At 43.8% G+C, this 27,194-nt stretch overlaps 1 protein-coding gene across 1 annotated transcript in view; it reads right to left on the minus strand.

Annotated features, from left to right (window-relative positions):
* Positions 1–930: 930 nt before the first annotated feature.
* Positions 931–27,194, minus strand: part of RGS6 (regulator of G protein signaling 6) — a 171,323-nt gene continuing 145,059 nt past the window's right edge. The window contains exon 16 of the mRNA XM_045015021.1: positions 931–1,395. Within this exon, the coding sequence (XP_044870956.1) occupies positions 1,345–1,395 (51 nt within the window). The 3' untranslated portion in view covers positions 931–1,344. The remainder of the gene's footprint in view (positions 1,396–27,194) is intronic.

Below are 27,194 nucleotides of genomic sequence, written 5' to 3' on the forward strand. Positions count from 1 at the left end.
TGAGAACAGTGTTGGGAAGCCTCTGGGTCATTTTTCCAGGTGTACTCCCGGGCCTGATGTCACACAAAGTTTCAGCTAATCCTCATTTTTCTAATGTTATTAGAAGTGGCACATCCTGGAGGAATGGCATAGCTGAGAATTAAAGAAAGGACCTGGCAGTGCCCATTACTATTCAAAAAGTGTTCTCTGGTGTCAAAATCCCTGACCCACTCACAACATGCTTCTGCTCCACCCTTGTGTAGCCTTAACCGGGAACCCTCTCCTCTCTGAATTTTCCCCTCAGTTGTAAATCCTGAGTGACCAACTGAGGTCAATTGAGTTAGCTTTACCTGCATAAATGTGCAGATTTTGGCCCTCTCTGTTTGGAGTGGCTAGAAATTTTCCCAAAGTGGTTCAGGTCAAGCTATTTTCAATAAAATTGAAAAAAAATGTTAAGTATGTAAAAAAAATCTTAAAATAAACAGGAAAGCAAATACAATATAAAACATATCACTATGTGTGTATATATTATACATCTAAAACATTGCCTGGTAACCATGGGGCAGATGCTGATCACGCTAATGTACATGCAGAATAACTCTGCTGAAGGCAGAGGATTTACACAGAGATCAGCATCTGACTGTATGGGCTAGATCCTCAGCTAGTGTAAATCATTAAAGCTCCACTGACTTCAGCTGAGGATCTGGCCATGTATCTTTGGACATGCTACATGCCCTTGGAAGGACAGCGAGTGAAGAGCTAAAAAGTGCTTTTTCAACCATTGGTTTAAAAGAGGAGAGGAACGAAAAAAAATATAAAGTCAATGAAATTGCTTCCGTCCACAGCAGACGTGAATTAGGCATTTTTTGAGCAGGAGAAGCAGCTTCTGGTAGATATTTTATTGGACCCGGATGGGCACCAGAAAGAGAGCAAGTGCCCATGATGGTGGTGGCATTTACCAGGGAGAGAAGAGATGAAGGGTAAATACTGATTTCGCTCAGCTCTTCTTTCTCTAGGCTATGGTTGTGACTGATTCCTTTCCTCATAAGCTACTAAGCCCTCTGCCTTGTTGACCTTTCGTATACAATGAAGTGTGCTCCTTTGAAACCAAGTAGGAACCAAAGTACCTTTATAGAACTCAGTGTCATTACAACGCTGTACAAGTAAGAAAGTATTGATGTAAACTATGAAAAGAGGAACCTCCGGTGAGCTGATCTCTCCACCTTGCGCTCCTTTGTCTCCCCTTGCTCTCATTCACGCGCTCTCTCACAGTGACCCATTCTCCCCAAAATGAAACTTCCTCCATGGAGGTGGAGTGCAGCTGTCCTTCAGGGATGTCAGCAACTGCTTGTCCGGCTGAGGCTGTCAGGAGGATTGCATCAGGCCTGTGAGGCGCTTGCCTGCCAGAGACTTTCCCTAGAGAAACAAACAAACAGAAGACGAAAGCCAAGCTGTGAGTGAAGCTGCTGTACAGTAAAATAGACCAGCCTGCTCAATCAGCTGGGCCATGACTGAGCACGAAGGGCAGGAGACTGAAATGGTTGAAAGGGTGCAGATGCAGCTGAGTGCAGGGGATCAGTGCCTGCCACTTAAGGGTGGTGACGGGAGCATGTGGTTTCCTACCCATGCCAATGCTTACACAGGGGCAGTAAATTTGCATGTAACAGAACTCTTGGTATTTCAACCCTTCTGTGCCTCAGGTACCTGATCTTGCAATGGAATAATGCACATAGGTCATACTTACAGAATGCGGGACTCTATCCTGGGAAGCAGTGACTCAGAAAAGGATTTGGGGGTCCTGGTGGATACTTAGCTGAACATGAGCTCCTAGTGTGATGCTGTGGTCAAAAGAGCTAATGTGATCCTGAGATACATAAACAGGGGGCTCCTGAGAAGGGGTACAGAGGTCATTTTACTTCTGCATTAAGCACTGTATTAGACTGGTGCTGGCATACTTGTCCAGTTCTGGTTCCCCTCAATTCAAGAAGGATGTTGATAAACTGGAGAGGGTTCAGAGAAGAACCATGGGAATTATTAAAGGATTAGAAAACATGCCTTATAGCGACAGATTCAAAGAGCTCAATCTATTTAGCTTAACAGAGAGAAGATTAAGGGATGAATTGATTATAGTCTATAAGAATCTACAAGAGGAACAAATATTTAATACTGGGCTCTTCAGTCTAGCAGGGACAGGTACAACACGATCCAATGGCTGGAAGCTGAAGACGGACAAATTCAGACTGGAAATAAGATGTACATTTTTGACAATGAGGGTGATTAACCATTGGGACAACTTACCAAGCGATGTGGTGGGTTCTCCATCACTGAGAATTTTAAAATCAATATTGGATGTTTTTCTACAAACTCTGCTCTAGGGCTTATTGTGGGGAAGTTCTCTGGCCTGTGCTATACAGGAGGTCAGACTAGATGATCACAGTGGTCTCTTCTGGCCTTGGCATCTATGAAATGAGGTTCAGCTGAATGTTCAGCAAGACGGGTATCAGCTCAGACACTGAAGTCTGCCCTCTGGCATTAGCTCAGGGGGTTACACTTTAATCTCTTAGGCTAGGTCTACACTGGGTGTGTGTGTGGGGGGTGGGGATTGACCTATGATACGCCGACTTCAGTTACGTGAATAGTGTAGCTGAAGTCGGCGTATCTTAGGTCGATTTACCTGGCCATGAGGATGGCGGTGAGTCGACTGCTGCCGCTCCCCCGTCGACTCCTCTTCCTCCTCTCGCCGCGGTGGAGTTCCGGAGTTGACGCAGAGTGATCGGGGATCGATTTTATTGCAACTAAACTAGACGTGATAAATCGATCCCTGATAGATCGATCACTACCCGCCGATTTGGCGGATAGTGTAGCCATACCCTTAGTGTCAAGAGAAGTTGAGTGATGGTATGCGAATTAGCCAATGTAAAGCTCATTTCTAGCTCCCTTACTCACACTGAAGAGTACTTATCCATGGGAGTAGACCTATTGAAACCAATAGGGCTAGTCACATGAGTAAGTGTTGCTCAGTGGAAGTAAAGGTTGCAGAATTGAGCCTATGAGCACTCTGACAGCTTCCTCCCAGTGTGTACTGGGCTGTACTAAGGACGAGCCACCTGGGCACGCAGCTCAAACCCATATCACACAACCCTGGATACTGATTATCAATCCAATAGAAATACATTTAGGACAAACATATTTTAGAGATGTTTTAATCACTCCCTTCCCTTCTACCAACCCCCCTTTCTCCACACCTCAGTCATCTCACACCATGTCTACTGCAAACTCCACCTCTCTGGCTTCCCTGCTTGCTCTCCTCCAGGCCATTCAAAACACTAAAGGAATTTTGCTGTCCAGGGCCCCGATACTGCACAACTGATGTTCGCAGGAACTTTGCCATTGATTGCAATAAGTATACGATTAAGACTCAGATGCCCATGTCACTACCAGATTTGAATCCCTTCATTGGATTTCCCTTGCACCATACAATCCCAGCCCCCGGTCAGTGCATATCAGCCCTACCTTCTTTCTTATGCACCTTCGGAGATGTGCTTATTAAAGGGACATTGCCAACTTTACAGCTAGTCAGGTTTTAAAAATAGGTTACATGTAATTTCAGAGGTAAGTTCAGCAGCTGCAAAGTCTCCCTGGTCATTTTTTCTTGTGTGACAATAATACTCTCCTATTATAAAAAAATATATTGAAATAAGCTTACAAGGAATAGCAGAGCTCTGCTACCGCTAACAGGTCTTATACAGAGCTTATTTTATGTTACTGTATTTAGCCAAAATATCCACATTTTTGGAAAAGTCTTATTTATTGCTGTTTCAAAGACCCACACAAAGAGTAAAGGGAAACAAATGACACAGTGAAATTGACTACATATAAAATGCAGTCAAATTCATAAAGTAAACAAACTGAATAATAAAGAAAAAAATTTCTCTGATCTCTTCCGGTTATAGTGTTGTTAGGTGTAACTTGTAACAATAGTAGGTAAAAAAAAAATTGTAGATAGATGTTTGATTTTACGCAGAGATGTGGCTCTTTAACTATATATTAACTATGCCCACAGGTGGAGTACAATTTACCACCCATCCATATGTTGGCAGATTTTTGTTAAAAAATGTCCCGCACATGAACAATGTGTGGTTTGCAAAGCTTCATAACTTGGCCCAATCTTGACCCCGGTCTCCACTTCTGGTAGCAAGTAAAGAGAGGGGAGTTGCTGGCTGAGGATGTCGGGGGGGAGGGGGAAGAGCTGACAGGCAGTGAACAGTGTCACAGCTTCTCTGCTGGAAGAGGGGCATCCAGTCCCCCATCCCCATGTTACTTCCATGTTTAACAATCCAGCTTGGGGTGAGGAGTAAATGGGGGGTCCCACCCTCAATGCTGATTTTAATGTTTGCATGTTTAAATTGTTCCCAGGGCCAGGCTGCTCAGAGGGAATGGGTCAGCTGACAGCAGAGTAAGGGCAGAAGGGTTGCATGGTCTCATGGGGAGCAGAGAATGACTCTGAAAATGGAGATTGGGGCCCCATCTCCACAGCTGTTAAAGCAGCAGAAGGGGTAACTGACAGGTGAAATGTTGGTGACGAGTAGGGTGACCAGATAGGAAGTGTAAAAAATCGGGATGGGGGTTGGGGGTAAGAGGTGCCTATATAAGAAAAAGCCCCCAAAATTGGGACTGTCCCTATAAAATCAGGACATCTGGTCACCCTAGTGACCAGCTAGCAGGGGTGAGGCCTTTGAATCAGGACAGGGATTGTTGCCAAGAAGCTGTTCCTTCCTCTGCCACAGGCTCTCACCATCTGCTCTTGCTCTTCCTAGGCAAAGGCAGGACACTCATCACTGCACTCCTTTGCAGCCATCTGCAGTCTTTTGGTAAAGGTATTGGCCTGGTAGCTAGGAGATCTATGTTCCCAGCTCTGCTACAGACTTCCTGTATGTGAACTTGGACATTTCACTTTATCTCTCTGCACCTTAGAGTTCTGGAAGGATACATTTGTCAATAAACTGGTAGGGATTGAGATAGTATGGTGCTGAGGTTCAGATAAAGAGATACAAGGTGTTTTATAAAACACTAAAGAATCTATGCCCATTTTGCAAAATATGACATTTCAAAAGATGATGCCAAATCAATGGTCACATATATATTCTGTGTGAAGCTAGAATGGGGGAGGGGCTCACAGGAGTACCTAGACAATTTGATTCTGTATATTTTTGGCAATGGGTAGAGAAGGGCCTCTAGGTGAAAATTTCAGCTCTGAAACCAAAGAGCCCCAGTGTTCAGGTGGATTTAGGTGCAGGGTTGTGGTTCAGCCCACTACAAAGATAGGTCCCAGGCACAAAGCTTGGATCTGGATCTGACCACCCGCAACGCTGGAAGGGTTTGATTTAGCCTTTTCTCTTTATACAGGTCTTTCTTTTCCTTTTACATTTTGAAAACTAAATTTTGTGAGGAAAAATGGTGCAAATTTCCTGTGGTTAATACAAATAACAGGGGAGTCAAATTCACAGATAAAAATACTGGGCCACATGCTTAGCAGGTGTAAATCAACGTAACTCCGTTGACTTCGGTGGAGCAAAGCCGACTCACACCAGCTGAGGATCTGACTCGCTGTATTTATGTTTCCTTTGTAATCCCTTCATTGCTTTATACTCCCAAAGTCCTCCACGGAAAAGACATAAATCCACAAAATGTTGCTGAGTGTGGTGCTTTGCATGTGGAGTTAGCTGAGAGAGCTGAAATAAAAGACATAGTGCCGTACAGTTCCTTAGTGGCTACGCACCTGGTCATCCTCGGGAGAGCGAGTTAGTCCTGCATTTTGACACAGCATTCCTTCCAAACCCAGCTCTCTCTGGTTGACCATAAGCCACATGCCACAGTTTTTCAAAAAGTGCCTCAACGTTTGTTAGCACCATCACTTTCGCATGCAAATGACAGAATGTGTGTACCCAGAGCAGAAGGCGGTAGTGGCGCCTCAGGAAAGGCAGGGTGGGCACTGTCCTCCTGATTTAAAAGAGTTGCAATAACACTGTGATGGAGTAGTCTGTCCCATTAAGTGTAGTGGTGCCTAGGGAGCAGCACTCCCCTATCATGTGGCATGGCCCTTTAAAATTTTGAAAGGTCTGATATATATAAGGATCTAGGCGATATTGGCAGAGAGGAAGTGGTCACAATACCATTTTTCTCCAGCCCTGATGCCGTAGACAGCGACCTTACACAGGCTCTCCAGCATGGTTTGGTGCTGCTCTGCTACCCTGGCCAGCTGCAGATCCCACTGTTTTTGTTGTGTCGTCCAGATTTGCCAGAGGACTGCCAGGATCTGTTTGGATGACTCTGCTTCCTCCAGCAACTGACATGGGAATGCCAGAGATCACATCTACGCCCCAATACATCAGCTTGGGAGAGGAGACCTTCTTCCGGCATTTCTGCTCCATTCTCCAACTGCAACTGTTCACAGTCATCCGTGATTGGAGATTGTCCCAGCTTCCCTTGCTACTACCACCAAGTGGACATTGGGAGCTGCCCTCAAGTATGCCTCCTCCTGGCCCTGCAGGTGCATTGCCCTCAGCACTCACTCAGGTCCTTTCAATCAATTACCGAGATCAGATTAGTTCAAAACATAGATCCCTTTCATAGGGTGTGGCTTATTACCTCTCTCTGCAGAGTGTAACTCACTTATTTGCTTAAGTTAACACCCACTCTGGTGCCATATAAGAGTCATGATAGATTTTCTTGCTCCAGTTCGGGAAGACCCAGCCCTCCTCCCAGAGCTGGGTTGTACTTCAGTCAGTCACTCACTCTTAAGACAGGAGTCCCCAATGCTCTTCCTTGGAGCTGGGTTATGATTTCAACCATCTGTAGGGCCTTAGCTAGCTTTTCTTTCAGCTGGCCCCTTCCCCCAGCTGGTCCCCAGGATCACAAGAGTCAGCAGGTCAGTCCTCTCCTGCTGCAAGGGTGGGGACAGCATATAATCTCGTCCCCTTCCTTAATGCTCAGCCCAACTGCCTGAGAACGGGGGGCTTTGCTTTGCCGATTCTGCAAATCTCCTGGTTCTGGGCCCATAAACAAACAGTGATGGGATTTCCTCACAAGCACCACTTATTCCCAGGTGAAGTTCCTCTCTACAATGTCTCATAAATCCTTGTATATATTGGAGTTGCAGCTAGCAAGGGATGTGAAGGGTAACAAGAAGGGTTTCCTCAGGTATGTTAACATGAAGAAGAAGGGCAGAGAGAGTGTGGGACTCTTACTGAATGGGGGAGGCAACGAAGTGACAGATGATGTGGACAAAGCTGAAGTACTCAATACTTTTTTTGCCTTCTATGATGAGATAACTGGTTCTGTGGATATGGGGAAAGCAGTGGACATGATATATCTTGACTTTAGCAAAGCTTTTGATATGGTCTCCCATAGTATTCTTGCCAACAAGTTAAAGAAGTATGGATTGGATGAATGGACTATAAGGTGGATAGAAAGCTGGCTAGATCTTTGGGCTCAACAGGTAGTGATCAATGGCTCGATGTCTAGTTGGCAGGCGGTATCAAGTGGCATGTCCCAGGGGTCAGTCCTGGGGCTGGTTTTGTTCAACATCTTCATTAATGATCTGGATGATGGGATGGATTGCACCCTCATCTAGTTTGAGGATGACACTAAGATGTGGGGAGAAGTAGATACACTGGTGGGTAGGGATAGGGTCCAGAGTGACCTAGACAAATTGGAGGTTTGGGCCAAAAGAAATCTGATGAGGTTCAACAAGGACAAGTGCAGAGTCCTGCACTTAAGACGGAAGAATCCCATGCACTGCTACAGGCTGGGGACCAACTGGCTAAGCGACAGTTCTGCAGAAAAGGACCTGGGGATTACAGTGGACAAGAGGCTGAATATGAGTCAACAGTGTGTTGTTGCCAAAAAGTCTAACTGCATATTGGGCTGCATTAGTAAGAGCATTGCCAGCAGATCGAGGGAAGTGATTATTCCTCTCTATTTGGCACTGGTGAGGCCACATCTGGAGAATTGCATCCAGTTTTGGGACCCCTGCTACAGAAAGGATGTGGAAAATTGGAGAGAGTCCAGCAGAGGGCAACAAAAATTATTAGGGGTCTGGGGCACTTGACTTATGAGGAGAAGCTGAGGGAACGGGGCTTATTTAGTCTGCAGAACAGAAGAATCGGGGGATTTGATAGCTGCCTTCAACCATCTGAAGCGGGGTGTGATGTTGCACTCCATATGCTTTATGAAAATATGCTTGTGAATATGATGTAACTGGAATATGCTTTATGCAAAAGGTCTCTTGTCATTTATCATTATAAAGACTATAATCTACTGAGTGTGTTCTTCCTATTTGTTTGCATGTATTATTTCTATGTCTGGAGTTAAGAGTATAAGATATAAACTTGTATTACTATTGTAAACATACAATAGTGGAAGCCATTAAGGGTGCTTCAGAATCAATGAACTGTGAATGGGTTTACCTCCAAGCTTTCCTGTGCATGTGTGGGCCAGCCCGTGGGTAATGAAGAATGAGGTCTCACAGGACATGTCCATGTTACAGGATACTGGAATCCATCTTAAATCTGGTACTTTTCCATTTAGAAGGAGGGGTGGGGACCCAGAGAGACAAAAGATTCCCGCTTTGTGCCAAAGCTATAAAAGGGGGTGGAACAGGACAAAGAGAGTGGCCCTGGCTTACCACCTAAGATGTCTGCTGGAACTAACAAGGACTGTACCAGGGAAAGGATTGGCCCCAGACTAGGAAGGAGTCTAGTCTGTGAAAGAAGCTTATTGGAACACCTCTGAGGGTGAGATATTACCTGTAATCAGTTTCTTAATGTATTAGGTTTAGACTTGCATGTTTTTGCTTTATTTTGCTTGGTGACTTACTTTGTTCTGTCTGTTATTACTTGACACCACTTAAATCCTACTTTTTATACTTGATAAAAAGCACTTTTGTTTATTAATGAACCCAGAGTAAGTGATTAATACCTGGGGGAGCAAACAACTGTGCATAATCTCTCTATCAGTGTTATAGAGGTCGAAAAATTTATGAATTTACCCTGTATAAGCTTTATACAGAGTAATAAAGATTTGTTTGGGGGTTGGGTCCCATTGGGAACTGGATGTCTGGGTGGCTGGAGAGGTAACCTGCTGAGCTGTTTTCGGTAAAAGTCTGCAGTTTGGGGGTGTAGCCCAAACCCTGAGTTTGTGTTGCAACAAGCTAGCATGTCTGGCTCAACAAGGCAGGGTTCTGGCAGTCTCAAGCTGGCGGGGAAAACGGGCTCAGAAGTAATTTCGGCACATCAGCTGACAGTCCCAAGGGGACTTTCTGTGACTGAACCTGTCACAGGCGGTTCCACAGAGGATGGAGCTAGGCTGTTCTCAGTGGTGGCAGATGACAGAACAAAGAGAAATGGTCTCAAGTTGCAGTGAGGGAGGTTGGATATTAGGAAAAACTATTTCACTAAGAGGGTGGTGAAGCACTGGAATGGGTTACCTAGGGAGGTGGTGGAATCTGCATCCTTAGAGTTTTTAAGGCCCAGCTTGACAAAGGCCTGGCTAGGCCGATTTATTTGGGGTTGGTCCTGCTTTGAGCAGGGGGTTGGACAAGATGACCTCCTGAGGTCTCTTCCAACCCTAATCTTCTATGATTCTGTATCAGACCTTTCAAAATCTTAAAGGGCCATGTCCTGTGACTGGGCTGGGTTGGCTGGGCCCTAGGCACCACTGCCTTTAAAGGGCCAGTCTATGCTATCACAATGCCATTTTTCTACAAAATTTGCTCTGAGTTTCATAGTCTCACTTTGAGACATCATCAGCCTCCCCTGACAAACGGGATTTCTGAATCCTTCTCACACAAATTCTGTTATTTATGAAGGCAGTGATTGTGGGTGCAAAGCTGAATGCACAGATTGCAAAGTAGGGGGTCTGTGAGTATGGGTTTGTGCTAATTTGATCCCAATATCATGTCCCGTCTTTGGGACTTGTCTACCTGAGATGTAGAAGTCAACCAGGAGGAAGACTGGAAGCAGTTAAATTGATCCTCACTTAGGTATGATAGATGCCAAAAAAGTTAAAACCCCAAAGGATATTTTGGGCCAAATCTCACAGTCTTGACTTGGTGAAAATTGCCTCGTTGGGAGCGCTGACTAAGGAGTCCAGGGTTTGTCTGTCAGTGTGGCTATGATGGTAAAATATGACACTCTGGATTTGCACTTTCTTAATAGAAGTTCTAAACAAAATGCATATTTTCTGCCACTTGTATCCATCAAAAATAAAACCAACCCAACTTCCCTCTTCTCCTGCCATGGTGCTGTTGGCTGGCTTTATACAGTATATGATTTTGATTTCAGCCTATACCCACCAAATATTGATTTCTGACTGTCAAACACATATGCTGATCCACTTAAGTCAAGGACAAAAGTGGGCACAGTCGTAGGGGTAGACCTTCAACAGGGGCTAAATCTTAAAAACAAACAAAAACCACCAATCAAAAAACCCCACACACCTAAAGTCTTTCAGCAGCAAGATGTTCTTCATTGGTAGTTATAGCAGCAACAACCAACTAGCCAGACTTTTCTCACTCAAACAGTATGTTACAGCTTTAGGGGTATTGCTGGAGAGTTTTGGAAAGGAAAAGGTGTTAGTTCCTTTTTTCAGCTGTTCCCCTGCAAACAGTTGTACTTCATTGTAGATGTCAAGAGAGGATCCAGTCCATATCTATTGCAGGTGGGGAAGGTACTCCTCAGCTCTGTTTATGGAGTGGAATGAGTTTGTTACTCTTGAACTCTACCATTTGCAATAGTTGCAGTTTTAGAAATAGGGACAGACTGTGGCTGTGGTGTGTAATTTGAAACTGGATTAACCCCAAGGGAATTTTCAGGGAATTCTTAAAAAGGATTTTGGCGATTCATGTTCAGAACCTGACTTTTGACTGTCCAGTCCATTCTACTATTTGATCAGCTGTGGGACTTAGGGAATCCAATCCTCTGAGGTGCTGAGCACCCTCAGCTCATGCCACAATCTACTGAAGTGAAGGTTCTCACTATGTCTCAGGAGATGATTAACATCTTGCAGGTTTGGGTCCAAGCTGACCTGCTGCTGAACTAAGATTTAAAATTCCATTAACATTCAGCTTCTTAATGAAGTGTAATACAGTAATTAAGCACAACCGCCACATAGAGGCAAAAAGCCAAATGAAAGCAAACTTTCCATCAGGCTCTCTGCATAAATAGAGAACAGCATTTCTTTCTAGCCTGCTTTAACGGACTGTGTGTCTTTGTGTGTTGTGTTATTCCCCATCTTGTACTTTGCTAACGCTGTAAACAACGGGAATTTGTATACAACGCTGTATACAACAGGCTGCCGTTCTCATAGCTAGGAGGAAATTGTGAAGTAACTGTCTTCAAAAAAAAGAAAGTTTTGTTTTGGCCAGATTTTGTGGTTTCAGAATACTTTAATGTGCTCTGGCCAGCACACAGACACATGCAGACATTATCAGCATCAGCATGCACTATTCAGCAATCAGCATGCACTCTATCAATTACTTACCTGGGCAGTGTTTATCCTATGGGGAATTTGGTGGTTATGGGATGGCAAAGAGGAAGTATGTAGGAGGGCTTCCCGCATCTGGGCTTCCCTTGCCAGACTGACCCAGACCAAGTGGGTTTAATGCTACGAGAGTTCCTGTCCACAGTTCCTGCCACCCTCCTTTGACATCAAGTTAAGACTTCAAGAAATTGATTCAGATATAACAGTTGGTTTTCCTGCCACCCCTCCCCCTCCCCCCCGCATACCCTCCTTGCTGCCATTTCCCCTGTTTGTTTGATCCCTATGCAAATCATCCTCCAGGAGGGCTGAGACTTGAACTATGTACATCTTTCTTTTGGAGGCAAACAAATGGTACTTCAATCAAACCTGGGTGATAGATATTCTTGACATTTTGGACCGAAGCAAATCTTAACTAAAGTGGCACAGGCACATTAACTGGGTATTGAACAAGAGAGTGTTGCTACCCACCAAACCGTTCCTCGAGAAAGAGATTTTCCAACACTGGCCATCTTTTCATTGCTAGATTTCTGTATGGATCTTAGGGCAGTTTCATTTTTTAATGTTCTTTTTATTAGACTTTTTCCACAAAAAGACATATTACCAACATAAGATAAGTAACAAATTAAGAAAACAGAAGATAAATATGAAAGAAGGTTAAAGAAACCCAATAATGATAAAGTAAAATAACTTAGTTGAACACTAAATCCACACAGACAGTCACATAAATTAAAAACATTTAAATTAGAATACACAAAAGTAATGGACAATACCACCAAAAACATGCCTTACAGAGAATACAAACCAAGCTTTTAACATTAGGTATACAAATAACAGCTCACTTCATTTCCAGCCATGCCAACCACTCCTTACCACTGTGTTCTCAAGAGTTCCTTCCAAAACATTGCAGACTGGACCTCTTATCTGGAGACATTTGACTGTGGTATTCTATCTCACTACTGCTCACAGTTAGTCTAAGCGACTATAGTTTACTCCTCTCCAAAATCAAAAGCTTGAGTGTTTGCTCTTTCCCCTCCCTCCCCTGCTCCTGGTTATGTTTCTGGCTATACCTCTATGGGCACATGCTTGGACAATAGGTGAATTAAAACTAACATTATCCATCTCTGCTCTATTTTCAATTTACGGAGTATTTCCTATTCTTAAAGTGTTTACCTCACCAAGGCATTGTACTTTACCATAGCAAACAGCAGTAAAATGTACAATAGCCTCTAAGTATAAAAGAAGCAAAGAACTAAGACAAACTTCAAAACCCACCAATTCCTAGAGATCCATTTGCAGATCTTGGTGATCATCCCTACAATCTCATACCTAATGAGAGAAAGATCTTCTTCAGTCAAGGAGCAGTTATGGCTCCTTGATTCTGAGAACTAGTTTGTGCCTGTCCTGGTACCAGTCCTAATCAAACTCTGGAGAAGGACTGTGATCAAAATATGTGATCTGGAACATAGAAATAGTTTTGCATCAATATGGACTGCAGGATTTGGTCTACTATATGTCAAAGCTGATAAAAGGAGATTAGGGTTTTTTTAAAACAGCAAAATCACAAAGTCTAGAACTCCCTCCTAACAGCTGTTATCTTCTTTAATATGTTTAAGAAGTGAAAATAAGTAATTCCCAAATATCCTCCAGGTCACAAAATACCTTGATTGGTAGTTCTAACATATATGCTATTTTCTGATGTTCACTGGAAGGGAAAAGGTAGTTTTTAAATCCCATCTTCTATATTATCTAATAGGTAAATTGTAGATAGAACTATGTTATACGCAACTCCTAAATTATTATGGCCAGTGCACAATTCTATGCAGAATGTGTCCTATTAATGCTGAAGAAGAAGCCAGCATTCTATGTTACTGTTTCAATGCAGATGCAACATCAGGTTCTATTCTTCTCTTCATGACAGGGCCGCCCAGAGGATTCCAGGGGCCCGGGGTCTTCGGCAGCAGGGGGCCCCTGCTTCAGCAGTAATTCGGCAGCGGGGGGCCCTTCCATTACGGGACCCGCTGCCGAAGTGCCCCGAAGACCCGCAGCGGGGGCCCCCCGCCACCGAATTACCGCCGAAGCGGGACCTGCCACCGAAGTGCAGCTGCCTCTTCGGCGGTAATTTGGCGGCGGGGGGGGGTCCCGCCGCGGGTCTTCGGGGCACTTCGGCGGCGGGTCCCGGAACGGAAGGGCCCCCCGCCGCCGAATTACCGCCGAAGACCCAGCTGCACTTCGGCGTCGGGTCCCGCTTCGGGAATAATTCACCGGCGGGGAGTCCTTCCGCCCCGGAGCGGAACGACCCCCCCGCTGGCGAAGACCGGGAGCGGAAGAGTTTTCCGGGCCCCCTGGAGTGAGTGAAGGACCCCACTCCAGGGGCCCCGAAAAACACTCGTGGGGGCCCCTGCGGGACCCTGCCCCTCTTGCCCCCCCTCTGGGCGGCCCTGCTTCATGAACAGGGAGCTTTACTTGCTTAACTCCCTTTAGTGGAAATAGGGATTACTTACGTAAATATCTTGTACAATAAGAAAAGAATAGAAACTCGTGAAGTCAAAGTTCACTTGCTTGCACCTGTTTTGAGAAGGAAATTTAGACTAGGCTAAGTTGAAATCAGAGCTGGGTCCAAACAAAAGCCCAGAATTGAATCTATCAATTTGAGGGTATTTGAAATCTGGATTTGAATTTAGCAGCCAGAACTCAATCTCTAGCTGAAATGTATTGATATTTAATCGTTCAGAGCTTGGATGTAGCTGGAATAAAAGACAATGAAGGAATACTAGTTTTTTCTTACACTTCATGTAGTGCCTTTCATCCAGAAGGATCCAAAAGCACTTTACAAACTGTATATATAAGGATCACTCACCCACTGCTGGAATGTAGTGACCTCTGGAGTGTAACGCAGCAGCCATTCTGTGCTAGCTAAACTACACAACAGTGTTCTTAGGAAGGGATGGGAAGAATAACGTATCCAATAGAAACTATGAATATTGATCTTTAAAGGAGCCCTTGTGTAGAAGAGAATATGCAGCATACACGCAATACATGCAGCCTATTTTTACAGTAGATAAAGCATGCTGTGTAAGCCCATGTAGCATATACATAATACAGACATAGTATTATGTAGATACAGGGAATAGATGCAGTATATTCAAGCATGCAGCATATATTCAGTACATGAAGTACATAGAATGTTTGTAATGTCTGCTACAGTGGAAGGTATTAACTAATTACAATAAGTGTTACAATGAACAGAGGACATGTTGTGAATGTATATTAGATACCCTCACACTGTTGGTGCATTCTGTTGCTTTCTGCCACCTAAATAGTGCTGGTACCTTTCTCTAGTATAGTCACATCCCTCTTAGAGTGATTGTAAATATAAAATGATTAAAATATTGAGTGGACAAACTATTATTTTTATATTAATAAAATATCCTTCCTAAAGGTAAAGCAATCACATCTCCAGATAGCCCCCTTAATGCAACATTTGAGAAGCTTTGACATTTATTTCAGTGTCTCTCTCTCTGAGCTAACTGTTCCTGGTACCTACTTTGCTTGCATCTCAGGTTACTGCCTCTTTATGCTTGTTGCAGTTTGGGTGTATTTATTCTCTGTTCACCGGTGTCTTTGACTTTTAATTTTAGGCCAGGTGGCACATTTGTTTTCTTATAGTGCAAGTGGCAAATAGTTTCCATGCCCTCTCATGATGTCACCTATTTATCTATGTTGCATTAGTCCAGTGTCTGGAAAGCCACAGATAAATAAAGGTGAACTGAAAGGTCTACATGATTTTCAGGGAACAAGTTAAAAAAAAAGAAAGTCCTGGCCTGTTGTGTGACTATACCAGGTACTTACCCATCAGCCAACCAGAAGCCTCCTTTCACAATGTTCACATCATAAACATTTATAAAATATCACATTAGATTCCATGTAAAAGATAATTCATTCAGCTGTGAATGATGAGATCCCATCCACACTTTTCACATGTATGACATCATCCTCATGGATTATGACATTAAACCAATAGGGACTGGGCTCTTGGAGTGTGATGTAAGAATTACTCCAATGGCAGACAAAGTGAGTGCACATAATAAGCAGAGTAGCATGAGGCAGCAGCAGTGACCAAGAGCTAGGGGTAAAGTAAAGGAGGTGGGGGTATGAAAGTGGCAAAAAGGGGAGGCAGCAGGGAAAGGACTGCATAATATGCAGGGTGGGGATAGTAGGGAGGGGAAAGAGGTTGTGCGTGGGACAGGGTACAGCAAAGCAAGGAAGGAATGGCGTCCCATGTGGGGCATAGACCCAGGAGTCTGGTTTATGTGTAATATAAATTTAAAAACAGAAGAATGGTGACTTTAAGGTTCTTTGGGTTTCATTGACTCTTGTGGTTCACACTGTCACTAAAATATTTTGATTCTGTTACAGTCATATAATTTCCCTCAGGGCAGGCAGTGTCCCTCCTATTTGAATTAGACACTGTATACTCTGCTCTCTATCTACTGCTGAAAATTGGCTCTAAAATTCACTTTTACACATCACATTTGCCTACTTGTTTTCAAATGTCACCAGCATCTACTGTCAGCTGTTGACTCTAGCCTGGTGAATATTTAACAAATATAGCAAAGATCCTGCAGCCAGCTACCATGTAAAGTCCTACATTATTATCTAAATAGATTTCACTAATACATATATAGAATCATAGAATCATGGAAGAAACCTACAGAGGTCATCTAATCCAGTCCCCTGCACTCATGGCAGGACTAAGTATTATCTAGACCATCCCTGACAGGTGTTTGTCTAACCTGCTCTTAAAAATCTACAATGATGGAAACTCCACAACCTCCCTAGGCAATTTATTCCAGTGCTTAACCACTCTGACAGTTAGGAATTTTTTCCTAATGTCCAACCTAAACCTCACTTGCTGCAATTTAAGCACATTGCTTCTTGTCCTATCCTCAGAGGTTAAGAAGAACAATTTTTCTCCCTCCTCCTTATGACAACCTTTTATGTACTTGAAAACTGTTATCATGTCTCTCCTTGGTCTTCTCTTTTTCAGACTAAACAAACCCAATTTTTTCAATCTCCTCTCATACATCGTGTTTTCTAGACCTTTAATTATTTTGTTGCTCTTCTCTGGACTTTCTCCATGTCATTTGTCCACATCTTTCCTGAAATGTGGTGCCCAGAACTGGACACAATACCACAGTGGAGGCCTAATCAGCGCGGAGTAGAATGGAAGAATTGCTTCTCATGTCTTGCATACAACACTCCTGCTAATACATCCCAGAATGATAGTTGCTTTTTTTGCAAAAGTGTTACACTGTTGACTCATATTTAGCTTGTGGTCCACTATGACCCCCAGATCCCTTCCCGCAGTACTAGGCAGTCATTTCCCATTTTGTATGTGTGCAACTGATTGTTCCTTCCTAAGTGGAGTACTTTGTACCTTATTGAATTTCATCCTATTTACTTCAGACCATTTCTCCACCTTGTCCGGATTATTTTGAATTTAATCCTATCCTCCTATCTCCACTTGCAAACCCTCCCAGCTTGGTTCATCCGCAAACTTTATGAGTGTACTTTCTACGCCATTATCTAAATCACTGATGAAGATATTGAACAGAACTGGACCCAGAACTGATCCCTGCAGGACCCCACTCGATATGCCCTTCCAGCATGACTGTGAACCATTGATAACTACTCTCTGGGAACAGTTTCCCAACTAGTTGTGCATCCATCTTAGAGTAGCTCCATCTAGGTTGTATTTCCCTAGTTTGTTTATGAGAAGATCATGTGAGACAATATCAAAGCCTTACTAAAGTCAAGATATACCATATCTACCGCTTCCCCCTATCCACAAGGCTTGTTACCCTGTCAAAGAAAGCTATCAAGTTGGTTTGACAAGATTTGTTCTTGACAAATCCATGCTGACAGTTACTTATCACCTTACTTTCTTCTAGATCTTTGCAAATTGATTGCTTACTTATTTGCTCCATTACCTTTCCAGGTACAGAAGTTAAACTGACTGGTCTGTAATTCCCTGGGGTTGTCCTTATTTCCCTTTTGGCACTATATTTGCCCTTTTCCAGTCTTCTGAAATCTCTCCCATCCTCCATGATTTTTCAAAGATATATCACTTGTGCATATCAGCTTTCACAGCATTTTAGACAAGAGAAATTTAGTATACAAATAATCTTACAGCTACTGCAGGCTGATTGGCTAAAAGGGACCCACTACTGCAACTCCTAATCACCTATGAAACAGCTATCAGTCTGAGTCTATTGTGAAATACATTTGAAAATGAACATAGCTTCTAAAATGGTTTCCTATGTCTCTATACCAAAAAAGGGTGTCACAAAACAAAGATGCATCTTTAGACTCCTCCAATCCCAGAGCCAGCCTGGCTCCTGGAATATGTTAGATCAGCAGCAAAGCTACCCTAAATTACCCATGGTTGCCAATAACCCCGGCAACTGAGTATAGGCAGGATATAGGAATACTATGACCATGCCCCTTTTCCCTGCTCACATCCACAACACCAGGATGAAGGGTGGTGTAGATGCCAGTCAGGTGGCTCTGTGCCTGTAATGTGGGGAGACTCCTCAGGAAGATGTATCCACAGGATTCATACTACAGTGTTCTTGATATCAATGTCTCAATTTTCATATTTCTATCTGTGCCCTAAGTAGCCTAGACAGATAAATGAAATGCTAATAGGCTAGAGCATGGCTGGAACCTGTAGGATGACAGTTCAAATCTTGTCTGGGTTGGTGGTAAATTAAAGCTCTAATAATCTTACTTTTGCTTGGTGGCCTGTGTGAAATGGTCTAAGCCCAACTCCAAGTGGACAGGTGCCTAAATCATAAAAACTGCCATCACCATGAGCACTAATTAACAAACCTTCCCGTGGATGGGCAGGTAATATGAAATAGCCTCTCACTCCAAGAATGGTCCATCCAAGTCATAACACCTCACAACATAAAGTCAGAAATGCAAAGCCTAAGCCACAATGCCCATCTGGATCCTGGATAAACGTAAGAATAGAGATTACTTTGGTAAGGCATGAATGATCCCACTGACAACAAATTATCACGTGTGAAATCTGCAGTTAATACAGGAAACAAAATGGAAGAGAACCACTGAAACTACCCAGAATTCCTGATCAACCTCAGTCCAAGGTTTGGCAAAGGTCTATTTGGATTAAACGAGAAAGATTAGATTACCTCTTATTAGTGAAGTAGTTACACATTAAAAAAAACAAAACCCTGATCTGTTGCACAACACATTAAGTAGCAGCATAACAACACATGATTCATTGCAGCATGCTCACGACAGGATTCAATGGGAGCCTGCAACTCATGAGTAGGTTATGCTGGCAATTCACGTTGATGTCTCGGTTCACAAACACCACACATATAACCTTAAAATGCAGCTAAATTGGTTAGCATAAAACTCAATACAAACAGCAGAGAATTGATTTTAAAAATAAAAATCCTGCGGACTCAGGAGCTCCATACCTAGCACTGTTAGAATATCACAACACAATGCTTTATTGGGATCACAGTTCAGAGACTTATGGGCTGAAAGAGAAAAACCAAACCAAACCTTCCCCCTATAATTTCGTGTCAACATCTAAGCTTCTTGAGCCAAAGTCAATTAAAACCTGAAGTTGTAATGAAAGAACTAGATGCCAGGAAACTAGAATGGAAGAATTACTATCACAATAACACCAAACAGTTACCACCTGTTGACAACCGAGTCATGAGCAGTCTGGCCTAGTGGTTGGAGCAAGAGTCCAGCCTACCAGTTAGTCCTGAATCCAGATAGGGAAGGTCCAAGAGTGAAGCCAAGAGTTGTAGCTGGGTGTCAGAGACCAAAGCCTAAGCCAAAGGGTTAACCGGAGTCACAGTCAGAAGGCATAGAAGAGAGTCAGAGCCAGGAGTCAAAAACCGAAGCCTAAGCCAAAGGGTTAATGGCATTGCAGTCAGAAGGCGAAGCTGAGGGTCTGAGTCGGGAGTCCAGAGTCAGGAAGAAGATGGGAGCTTGAGCAGGAGCATGTAGAGGTTGGGGCTGGAGCAAGGCTAGAGAACACAGATGGAGGGACAGGTCCAAGTGCAGCTGTGTGCTAGGAATAAGTTGAACAGCCACTGAACTGCTGCTGCTACTGAACTTAACTACCAGCCTCCTGATTCCTTCAACCAATCAGATGGCACAGTCAGACAGCTTCTATCAGGGCCAGCTGTGCTCTACTAGGTTGCCAAGAGATTGGCTTTGCTGCAGGCTAGGCCCCTGACATTACCCCCACCTCAAGGGAGCCTCATAGGAGCCATGGGACCAGCTTTTAGAGTGTATTTCTGATGGAAGGCAGGTACGTGTTCTGGAGCATGGATGTTTTCTACCAGCTCCCATGATTGCTCTTCTGGTCCATAACCTTCCCAGTCCACCTGATAATAGCATTTGGCTTGTACTCGGTTAAAGTCCAGTATTTCCCTAACCTTGTACTCCTTTTAGCCCTGGACATTTACAGGGAGGTATTGAGGAATCACAGTGGTCAGGAAAGGGATTCTCTACATAATGGTTCAGACAGGACACATAGAAAACTGGGTGGACCTTCAAGAATTCTGGGAACTGGAGAATAAATGCTACAGGGCTAATTTGTTCCATGATCTTAAATGGGCCTAGGTACTGGTGGTCAAATTTGGGTGAAGAATGTGCACATCTCCTACTGACATGGTTGGTGTGGCTTGGCATCTGTTGGCTGACATGATGTTTGTAAGCCTCCTTGGCAGCTTCCAGGTGTTTGATAAGCTCTTGAAGGTGGGCAACTAGATCTGCTGCAGCAGGGACTTTGGAATCTGCAGGTGCAGCTGACTGGAGGCAAGGATGGAAATCATAGTTTGCATAGTATATTTTAAGTTGGGTGGATGCATGGGTGGAGTTGCATGCAAACTATGTGTATGGCAGAAGGACAACCCAGTCATCTTGACGATAATTGAGAAAGCAATGGAGGTATTGTTCGAGGATCTGTTCATTTGTTCTGTCTGCCCATTGGTCCATGGGTGATAGGATGAGGAGGTAAGCAGTTCCATTCTTAAGAGTTTGCAGAGTTTGTGCCAAAACCAGGACGTGAATTGTAAATGTCAATCTGAGACTATTCTGGTCAGGAGACCATAGAGCTGAAAAATCTGTACTAGGAAAATATAGATCGTTTCCTGGGAGGCTGTGATGGAGCAAATGGAAATAAAGTATGCCATCTTAATGAGGAGATGCTGAGGATAACCATGCAACTCTGGGAATGAGGTAGCTCCATGATGAAATCCAAGGATACTAATGACCAGGGTCAAGATGGGATAGGCAAAGACTATGGAAGAATGAGTGGTTTCACATGCGGGCACTGGCTTCAACAGCAGAGACCATATGAACTAATATACCTCTTAATGTCAGTAATCAACCTTGGCCAATAGAAATTCCGTAACACTAGGTCTTGAGTCTTGAAGTGGCCGAAGTGGCCAGCAACTGGCATATCATGATACAACTTTAATATCTTGAGACTGAGCTGGCCCTCTAGCATGTACAAGGCGCCTTCTACAATAAAGCAGACCATCCTTCAAATGAAATATTGAGCTAGGCAGATTATTAGGATAATCTAGGGTCTGACAGATTTTAGTAGATTGGAGGTCTGGGGAAGCAGGCACCAGAGGAGGGACATCAGGTCCCTGTTTTTTGACCCTCGAATAAAATTTGAAGGGCATAAAATAGTAGCCAAGGGAGCTGTATCTGACTCAGCGTATTCATCCTTGTAGGACAAGGTGTCTGCCTTCCCATTTCCTGATCCAGTATGGTAGATTATGATGAAATTGAATCTGGAAAAGAACAGTGACCAGCAGATCTGTCTCTGGTTATAGTTCTGAGCTGTTTGGAGATATTCCAGATTTTTGTGGTTGGTAAGGACCTGAACCAGGAACTGATCTCCCTCTAGAAGGTGCCTCCATTCTTCGAATACTGTCTTTATTGCAAGTAGCTCCTTGGCCCAAACATCATAATTCTTCTCAGTAGGGTTAGTTTTCATGAATAAAAGGCATAGGGGTGAAGTTGGTTATGAGGGACAATATATTGTGACAGAACAGTTCCAATGAATTCATTAATAAGTGGCAAAAGGTAGTAGTTTTGGACTGTCACTTTGTTCAGAGCTCAATAGTCAACACAGGGTAGTAAGAAGCCATCATTAGGTTGCCAGAAGACAGGCTCTGCTACAGGTTAGGTTCCTGACACCTTCTAACAAAAAAAATCCTTCTCCCTGATTCCTTGAATCTCTCTGCACTCATTCATTCTCTCTGACTGCTGGATTCCTTTCCACTTCATGTTTTACCACACCATACAGATGCTAGGTGTATGAGATGTACTATAATCTACATTTAGCTTGTATGTGCATACATAGACTGTAAGCAGCTGTGAAACTTTCTGTAACAAGTTTATACAAATGACACTTAAACAAATTCCACTGCACTAGCAGAGAGAGAGAGAGAGGGAGAGAGAGAGAGAGAGCACATACATGAGGGGATTGTTCCACAGGCACTAATAATTATCCTTCACAACATGCTTACTGCTTTAGTCAGAAGTATGACATATACACCTTCCCAGGCCAATGACTTGGCATCAACCATTACATCCTCTACACTTGCTCTATGGCTAGGCACTTAGGTTTGGGTTGGTATTTGACAGGCACCACAATTGCATTGGAGGCCATTGCTGCCAGCAGCACATTTTTACTTCTCTTTGGCCATACAAATATCTTTGCACTGTTCATTAAGTGAAAGAGAAGTACATAAGAACTGCCATACCAGGTAGGACCAATGGTCTATTTAGGCCAGTATCCTATCTCCTTACAGTGGCTCATGAATTAGAGGAAGTTTTGAAACACCCAAATAAACTTAAACCATACAAAACTATCCCTTGGCTAGAATTCCTTTTCGACCATGACTGGTGAGCATTTTATGGCCTGAAGCATGAAGACTGATACTCCTGGTCATTTACAAAAAAAAAATCCTAGCTATTGTAACTGCAAGTGCTCTTTTTGTTCATATAAATGTCAAGTAGGAATGGAGTGTGGGGCCCCTAGTGCTCAATATTGTCACTGGCTTTCATGCTGGTTTTCTCATGGCGACAACCTCCTGTAATGTTACAATTTTAGAAAAGTTCGGATTCTGATCTGAACTTTATAGCTCAAGCTCAGCTCTGCTAGTCACACAGATGCATCCTGCAAAGGATGGAAATCATGGTTTTAATCTCAGAATGGGCACTGGACTAACTACCAATTGGACTTCAGGCAATGGAAATATTCAATATGCTGCGGCATGCAATAAGGGAACCATCATCTGTTTCTCCTTTTATTAAATGTGGGAAATATTATGTGCTACCAGCAACAAGACAGGAATGGACCCAATGGCTTTCACTGTAATATAAAAGCATCAATGTTTTCCCTCCATGTATTCATTAAAATATATTTTCCTTCTACTCATGGCCCTGATGGATCATCCCAGCTTATGAAAACTAAGCTTCTGCCTATCTGATTATTAAATCATTTCCAAAGCAGATGGGAAACTACAGCAGTTTAAACACCTAGGCTGAGACTGCATGACTAAAAATAGCACCGGTAGGCTACTTTTAATTAGCAAGATGATCACACATGTCAGAGAAGAGAAATGTAGATTATATGGATTTATTTGCGTGTGTGTCTCTTTAAAATTAAGTTATAACCCTTAATACCAGGTGCTATTTATAATATGATATATGATGTCTGATTTTTATGATGTCTGATTTTTATCTATACTTGTAAGGAGAGAACGGATAACTCAGCTTTGGTTATGCCACTCCTTGCCATACACTGAAGAAAACAGTAAAAAGTTAAACCTGCCACTTGCCCGTGCCATCTTTGTTAAAATGAGGTGGATTAGAAGGCACATTGAAGCAAGAGGCTGTCAGATCTGCAAAGTCCTGTCCACCTTGACTGTGACTGTCCCCTAGATTTACTCCACAAGAATCTTCCCAAGGCCCCTTTGAAAAGTTTAAAAGATTATAGGTTTTAAATTACACTTTCAAAGAATGAGCATCAAATATGTAGCCCAATGGGCCAGGTGAATCTTGATGGATCTATAAGTAGGCTCTGAATGAGCTCTCCCCTGATATTTACTGTTGAGCTGGGGGAAAAGACTTCAGGAACAGACTGTTTGTATAGAGATGCCTACTCTGCCATGGTGGAGCTGCTTTGCCAAAATGACCACTTTTGGCTGGTGTTGGGTTATAAATCACTTTACTATTGAGTGCAGTGGTAATGAAATGTTATCCTTATTGTATGAAAAAAGGCTAGCAGAACTGTACTTAGCCTGCCCAGAAATGGGCCAGCTCCAGGCACCAGCGAAGGAAGCAGGTGCCTGGGGCAGCCAATAGAAAGAGGCGGCACGTCGGGGTCTTTGGCAGCACTTCAGCAGCAGCTCAAGTGCTCTGCTTTAGTCTTTGGCGGCAATTTGGCGGTGGGTCCTTCACTCCGTCTCTTCCGGTTTTTCTTTCTTTTTTTTTTTCTTCGCCGCTTGGAGCGGCAAAAAAGCTGGAGCCAGCCCTGGCCTTGAATGAGGAGTTCCCCCTAAACTGAATCTCACTCACTAAGTAGGGGTTAGGGATGCCAAATTTCAGTGAAGGAGAGAGAGTGTGTGGAAACAGGTGCTCTGACATAGGGGTGTGGGCTCTGCCTAAGAGCCATGGACAACATTTGACTCTCCCCTTTGCACTGCTTAAAGACAGAGTTAATTAGACTCCATTGAGAGTCCTTGTTTTGTTCAGTTATCACTAGAGCTGAAGTCACTAATAACCAGGTGCTGAGCCTTACAGCTGGTGTGGGACAGTGTTGCAGTGAAAGTCACTGCACAATCTGCACTAGCAGTGAGGTTCCCCACTACCCTCTGAAATCACTCAGACTGGGTTTAGCGGTGGAACCTCAGACCATCATGTTGCAGCAGAGACACAGAGGTAGAAGAGTGCAGTGGCAGTGGGAGGTGGTGGCAGTGGTGGCAGTGTGACCAACGGTGGCAGCAGAGTGAATGGCAACAACTGGGAGCCAGTTGCAGCAGCAGTAGCTGAGGCATTGCTTGATGTGTCCCCCCTTGCCCTAGATGGGTGGTGAATTCATATGAATGTACTTCTGAACTGTGGGTCTTCACTGACCAAGAACAGCCACTGTGAATGGGGTGCAGTGGAGGGAGAGAGGAGTGATATGTTAAAGGAACATTTGTTGTTGGACTTTCATGCTGCAAGGTGAGAAACTGAGGCAAAGGACACTGCCCAGCATGCTCTGAGGTGTTTGCTTGCTCATGGTCATTTGCTTTCAAAATGTGGTAGTGGTGTTTTCCCAAATTAATGCCGGGTTCCTTTCCCCCATTTATTAAAAGTTTTCCTTGCTCTACACAAACTCAGTGCTTGTGACAGGGGAGATATTGCCTCTTAGAAGCACCCCAAAGGTGGCGTTTAATTTTCCCAGATTACCAGGTGAGGCTTGAGCCAGTTCTGATGTGTATTGCTAACAGGAATCCCTAGATATTGAACCTGGCCCTTGTTGCTGCCGACTCCACCTGGCAGAAGGGTTACAGATGCTTACATCCGACCTGTATATCTGTCCATATATTTGCTCCACAATATAGACATGGACCATCAATGTTGCACTGATGGCTGTGACATTTGGTATTAAGACTGTATAGCTATTACTCCTGGCTGTGGTGCAGCTGGGGTGGAGCCAGAGCTTGAGGGAGAGTGCATGGGGGTGACTAGACAGCAGTGTTGATGATGCAGGGGCTGCCACAATGTACAGTGGCATTGTCATTGCCCATGTCTTACTTCTTGGCTGCTTAGAGGAGGCCTGAGGCTCAGAAGCAGAAAGGAAAATAACAATGAAAATATGATCTGCACATATTTCATAAGAGAAGTTGAGGCGTCTGAGGATATCTGGCATGTTCTGAGTTATCAGGTCAAGTGAGCTGGGACATGAAATTTAATGCCCTGATTCTGCAGGTAGAACTCCCTTTGGTGCCAGTGTAGAACTCCACTGGGGAGCAATTGTAGAATATACCCTTTGCTACATAAGGGTCATGGAGCAATGAGTACCCTCCCCGTGTAGTTGTGCAAAGGTATCAATTGTTGCTTCAGGAATATTTGTAAGTAAAACATGAAACATTTGTTTTTGTGACAATTCTGAAAGCTGCTGAAGGGCAAAATGTTGCCATTTCTGTCGGGTTTAATGTGAAAATGGTGGTGTCTGGCTTTTGGGCAAACTTGGCACATTTTACAATAAGAAAAGATTTTAGGCAATTTCATCTGTGAACCTCTTTCTGAGTCAAAACTACCCTATGAGAAGTCCTCGCCTTATGGATTTGTAGAAATTAAGGTTCAGGGTGAAAAGAATCATCTTAAAAAGGTTTTGATGTTCCTTACTCCTCACTTGTCTTCCCTGAAGGCTCCAAGTGTCTGGCTAGCTAGTGGGGTGCCATGGTGTCTTTTCTGATAGTAGTTTACCTGGTTTGGAGTTAAACTACATCATCCAGGGAAGGGCTCCCAGACACAACACTATTTTTAATAGCTTAGGGACTGAGCCCACAAAGCATTTCACCCAACTGAGAAGGCATTTTGGAAGCAACAAAAGCTTGTATTTCATTTTACCTGACAAAAACTGCAAAATATTTTGTGGTTTGAAGAAACCATATAACAAAATAAGCTTCGGCCTTTTTCTCCAGTGCTGTGAATCTCTCTTTTCACACTTCTATATTTATCAAACAAGCATAAGGAGCCACAGGTCATGAACCTAGGCCCATTGGCTGCTGCCACATCCACAACTCCACCAAACAGCTCTGGCAGGGACTAGCAAATTGGGAGCCCTAGGGCCTTACATTCCACTGAAAGTACCACCCACAAGGCCCTGGTTGGAGGATCTCTGGAGCCGCTGATTGGACCAGGTACACTATTTAAGCCAGAAGGGGATACAAGAAGTTCTCTGTGAAACAAAGTGGATCCTGGCGTGCTGTTGCTACTCCCAGCCTTGATGCTGGTTCCTGACTTCAGCCCTGCCTTTTTCCTGGTTCCTGCTCCTGTTTTCTGACCCTTGGCTTGACTCTAATTCAGCTCTGGCCTATGACTCTAGTCCTGACCTTTGGCTCTGATTCCTGGCTTTGATTCTGGCTTGACCCTTGGCTCTGGCATCCATCCTCTGGTTCTGATCCTTGCTCCCATTGCCCAACTCCTGCTCTGACCACCGTGTCAGAACACCTACTTCCCAGGCCCTGACAACAAGGAACTATGACATATAATAAGCCACAACAGAGAAACATGGAGGGTCCAATTTTCACTTACACTAAGGCTCGTTTTATGGTTTTATGGCAACATAAAGAGACTTAAACGGTGTGGATACAGCCCCCAGTGAACATCCCTTGGTTCATAGGTCCTCCTCTGCTGATACAGTACCAACAAAAGGGCTCGGTGCTGTCTGTGCTCTCAGCGCGCAGTAAAGAAGGCAGATTGTGAACATGTTAGGACATGAGTGGGCTGCACTTGCTTATGCCTAGTCTCAGTTTCCCAGGGCACTTAGGTGGCCTGGGGAAGCAGACCATAAATTAGAACAGCCCCAATTTACAACAGAGGCCTGG

This window comes from Mauremys mutica, chromosome 4, assembly GCF_020497125.1.
Source record: "Mauremys mutica isolate MM-2020 ecotype Southern chromosome 4, ASM2049712v1, whole genome shotgun sequence".
Taxonomy (NCBI): domain Eukaryota; kingdom Metazoa; phylum Chordata; order Testudines; family Geoemydidae; genus Mauremys; species Mauremys mutica.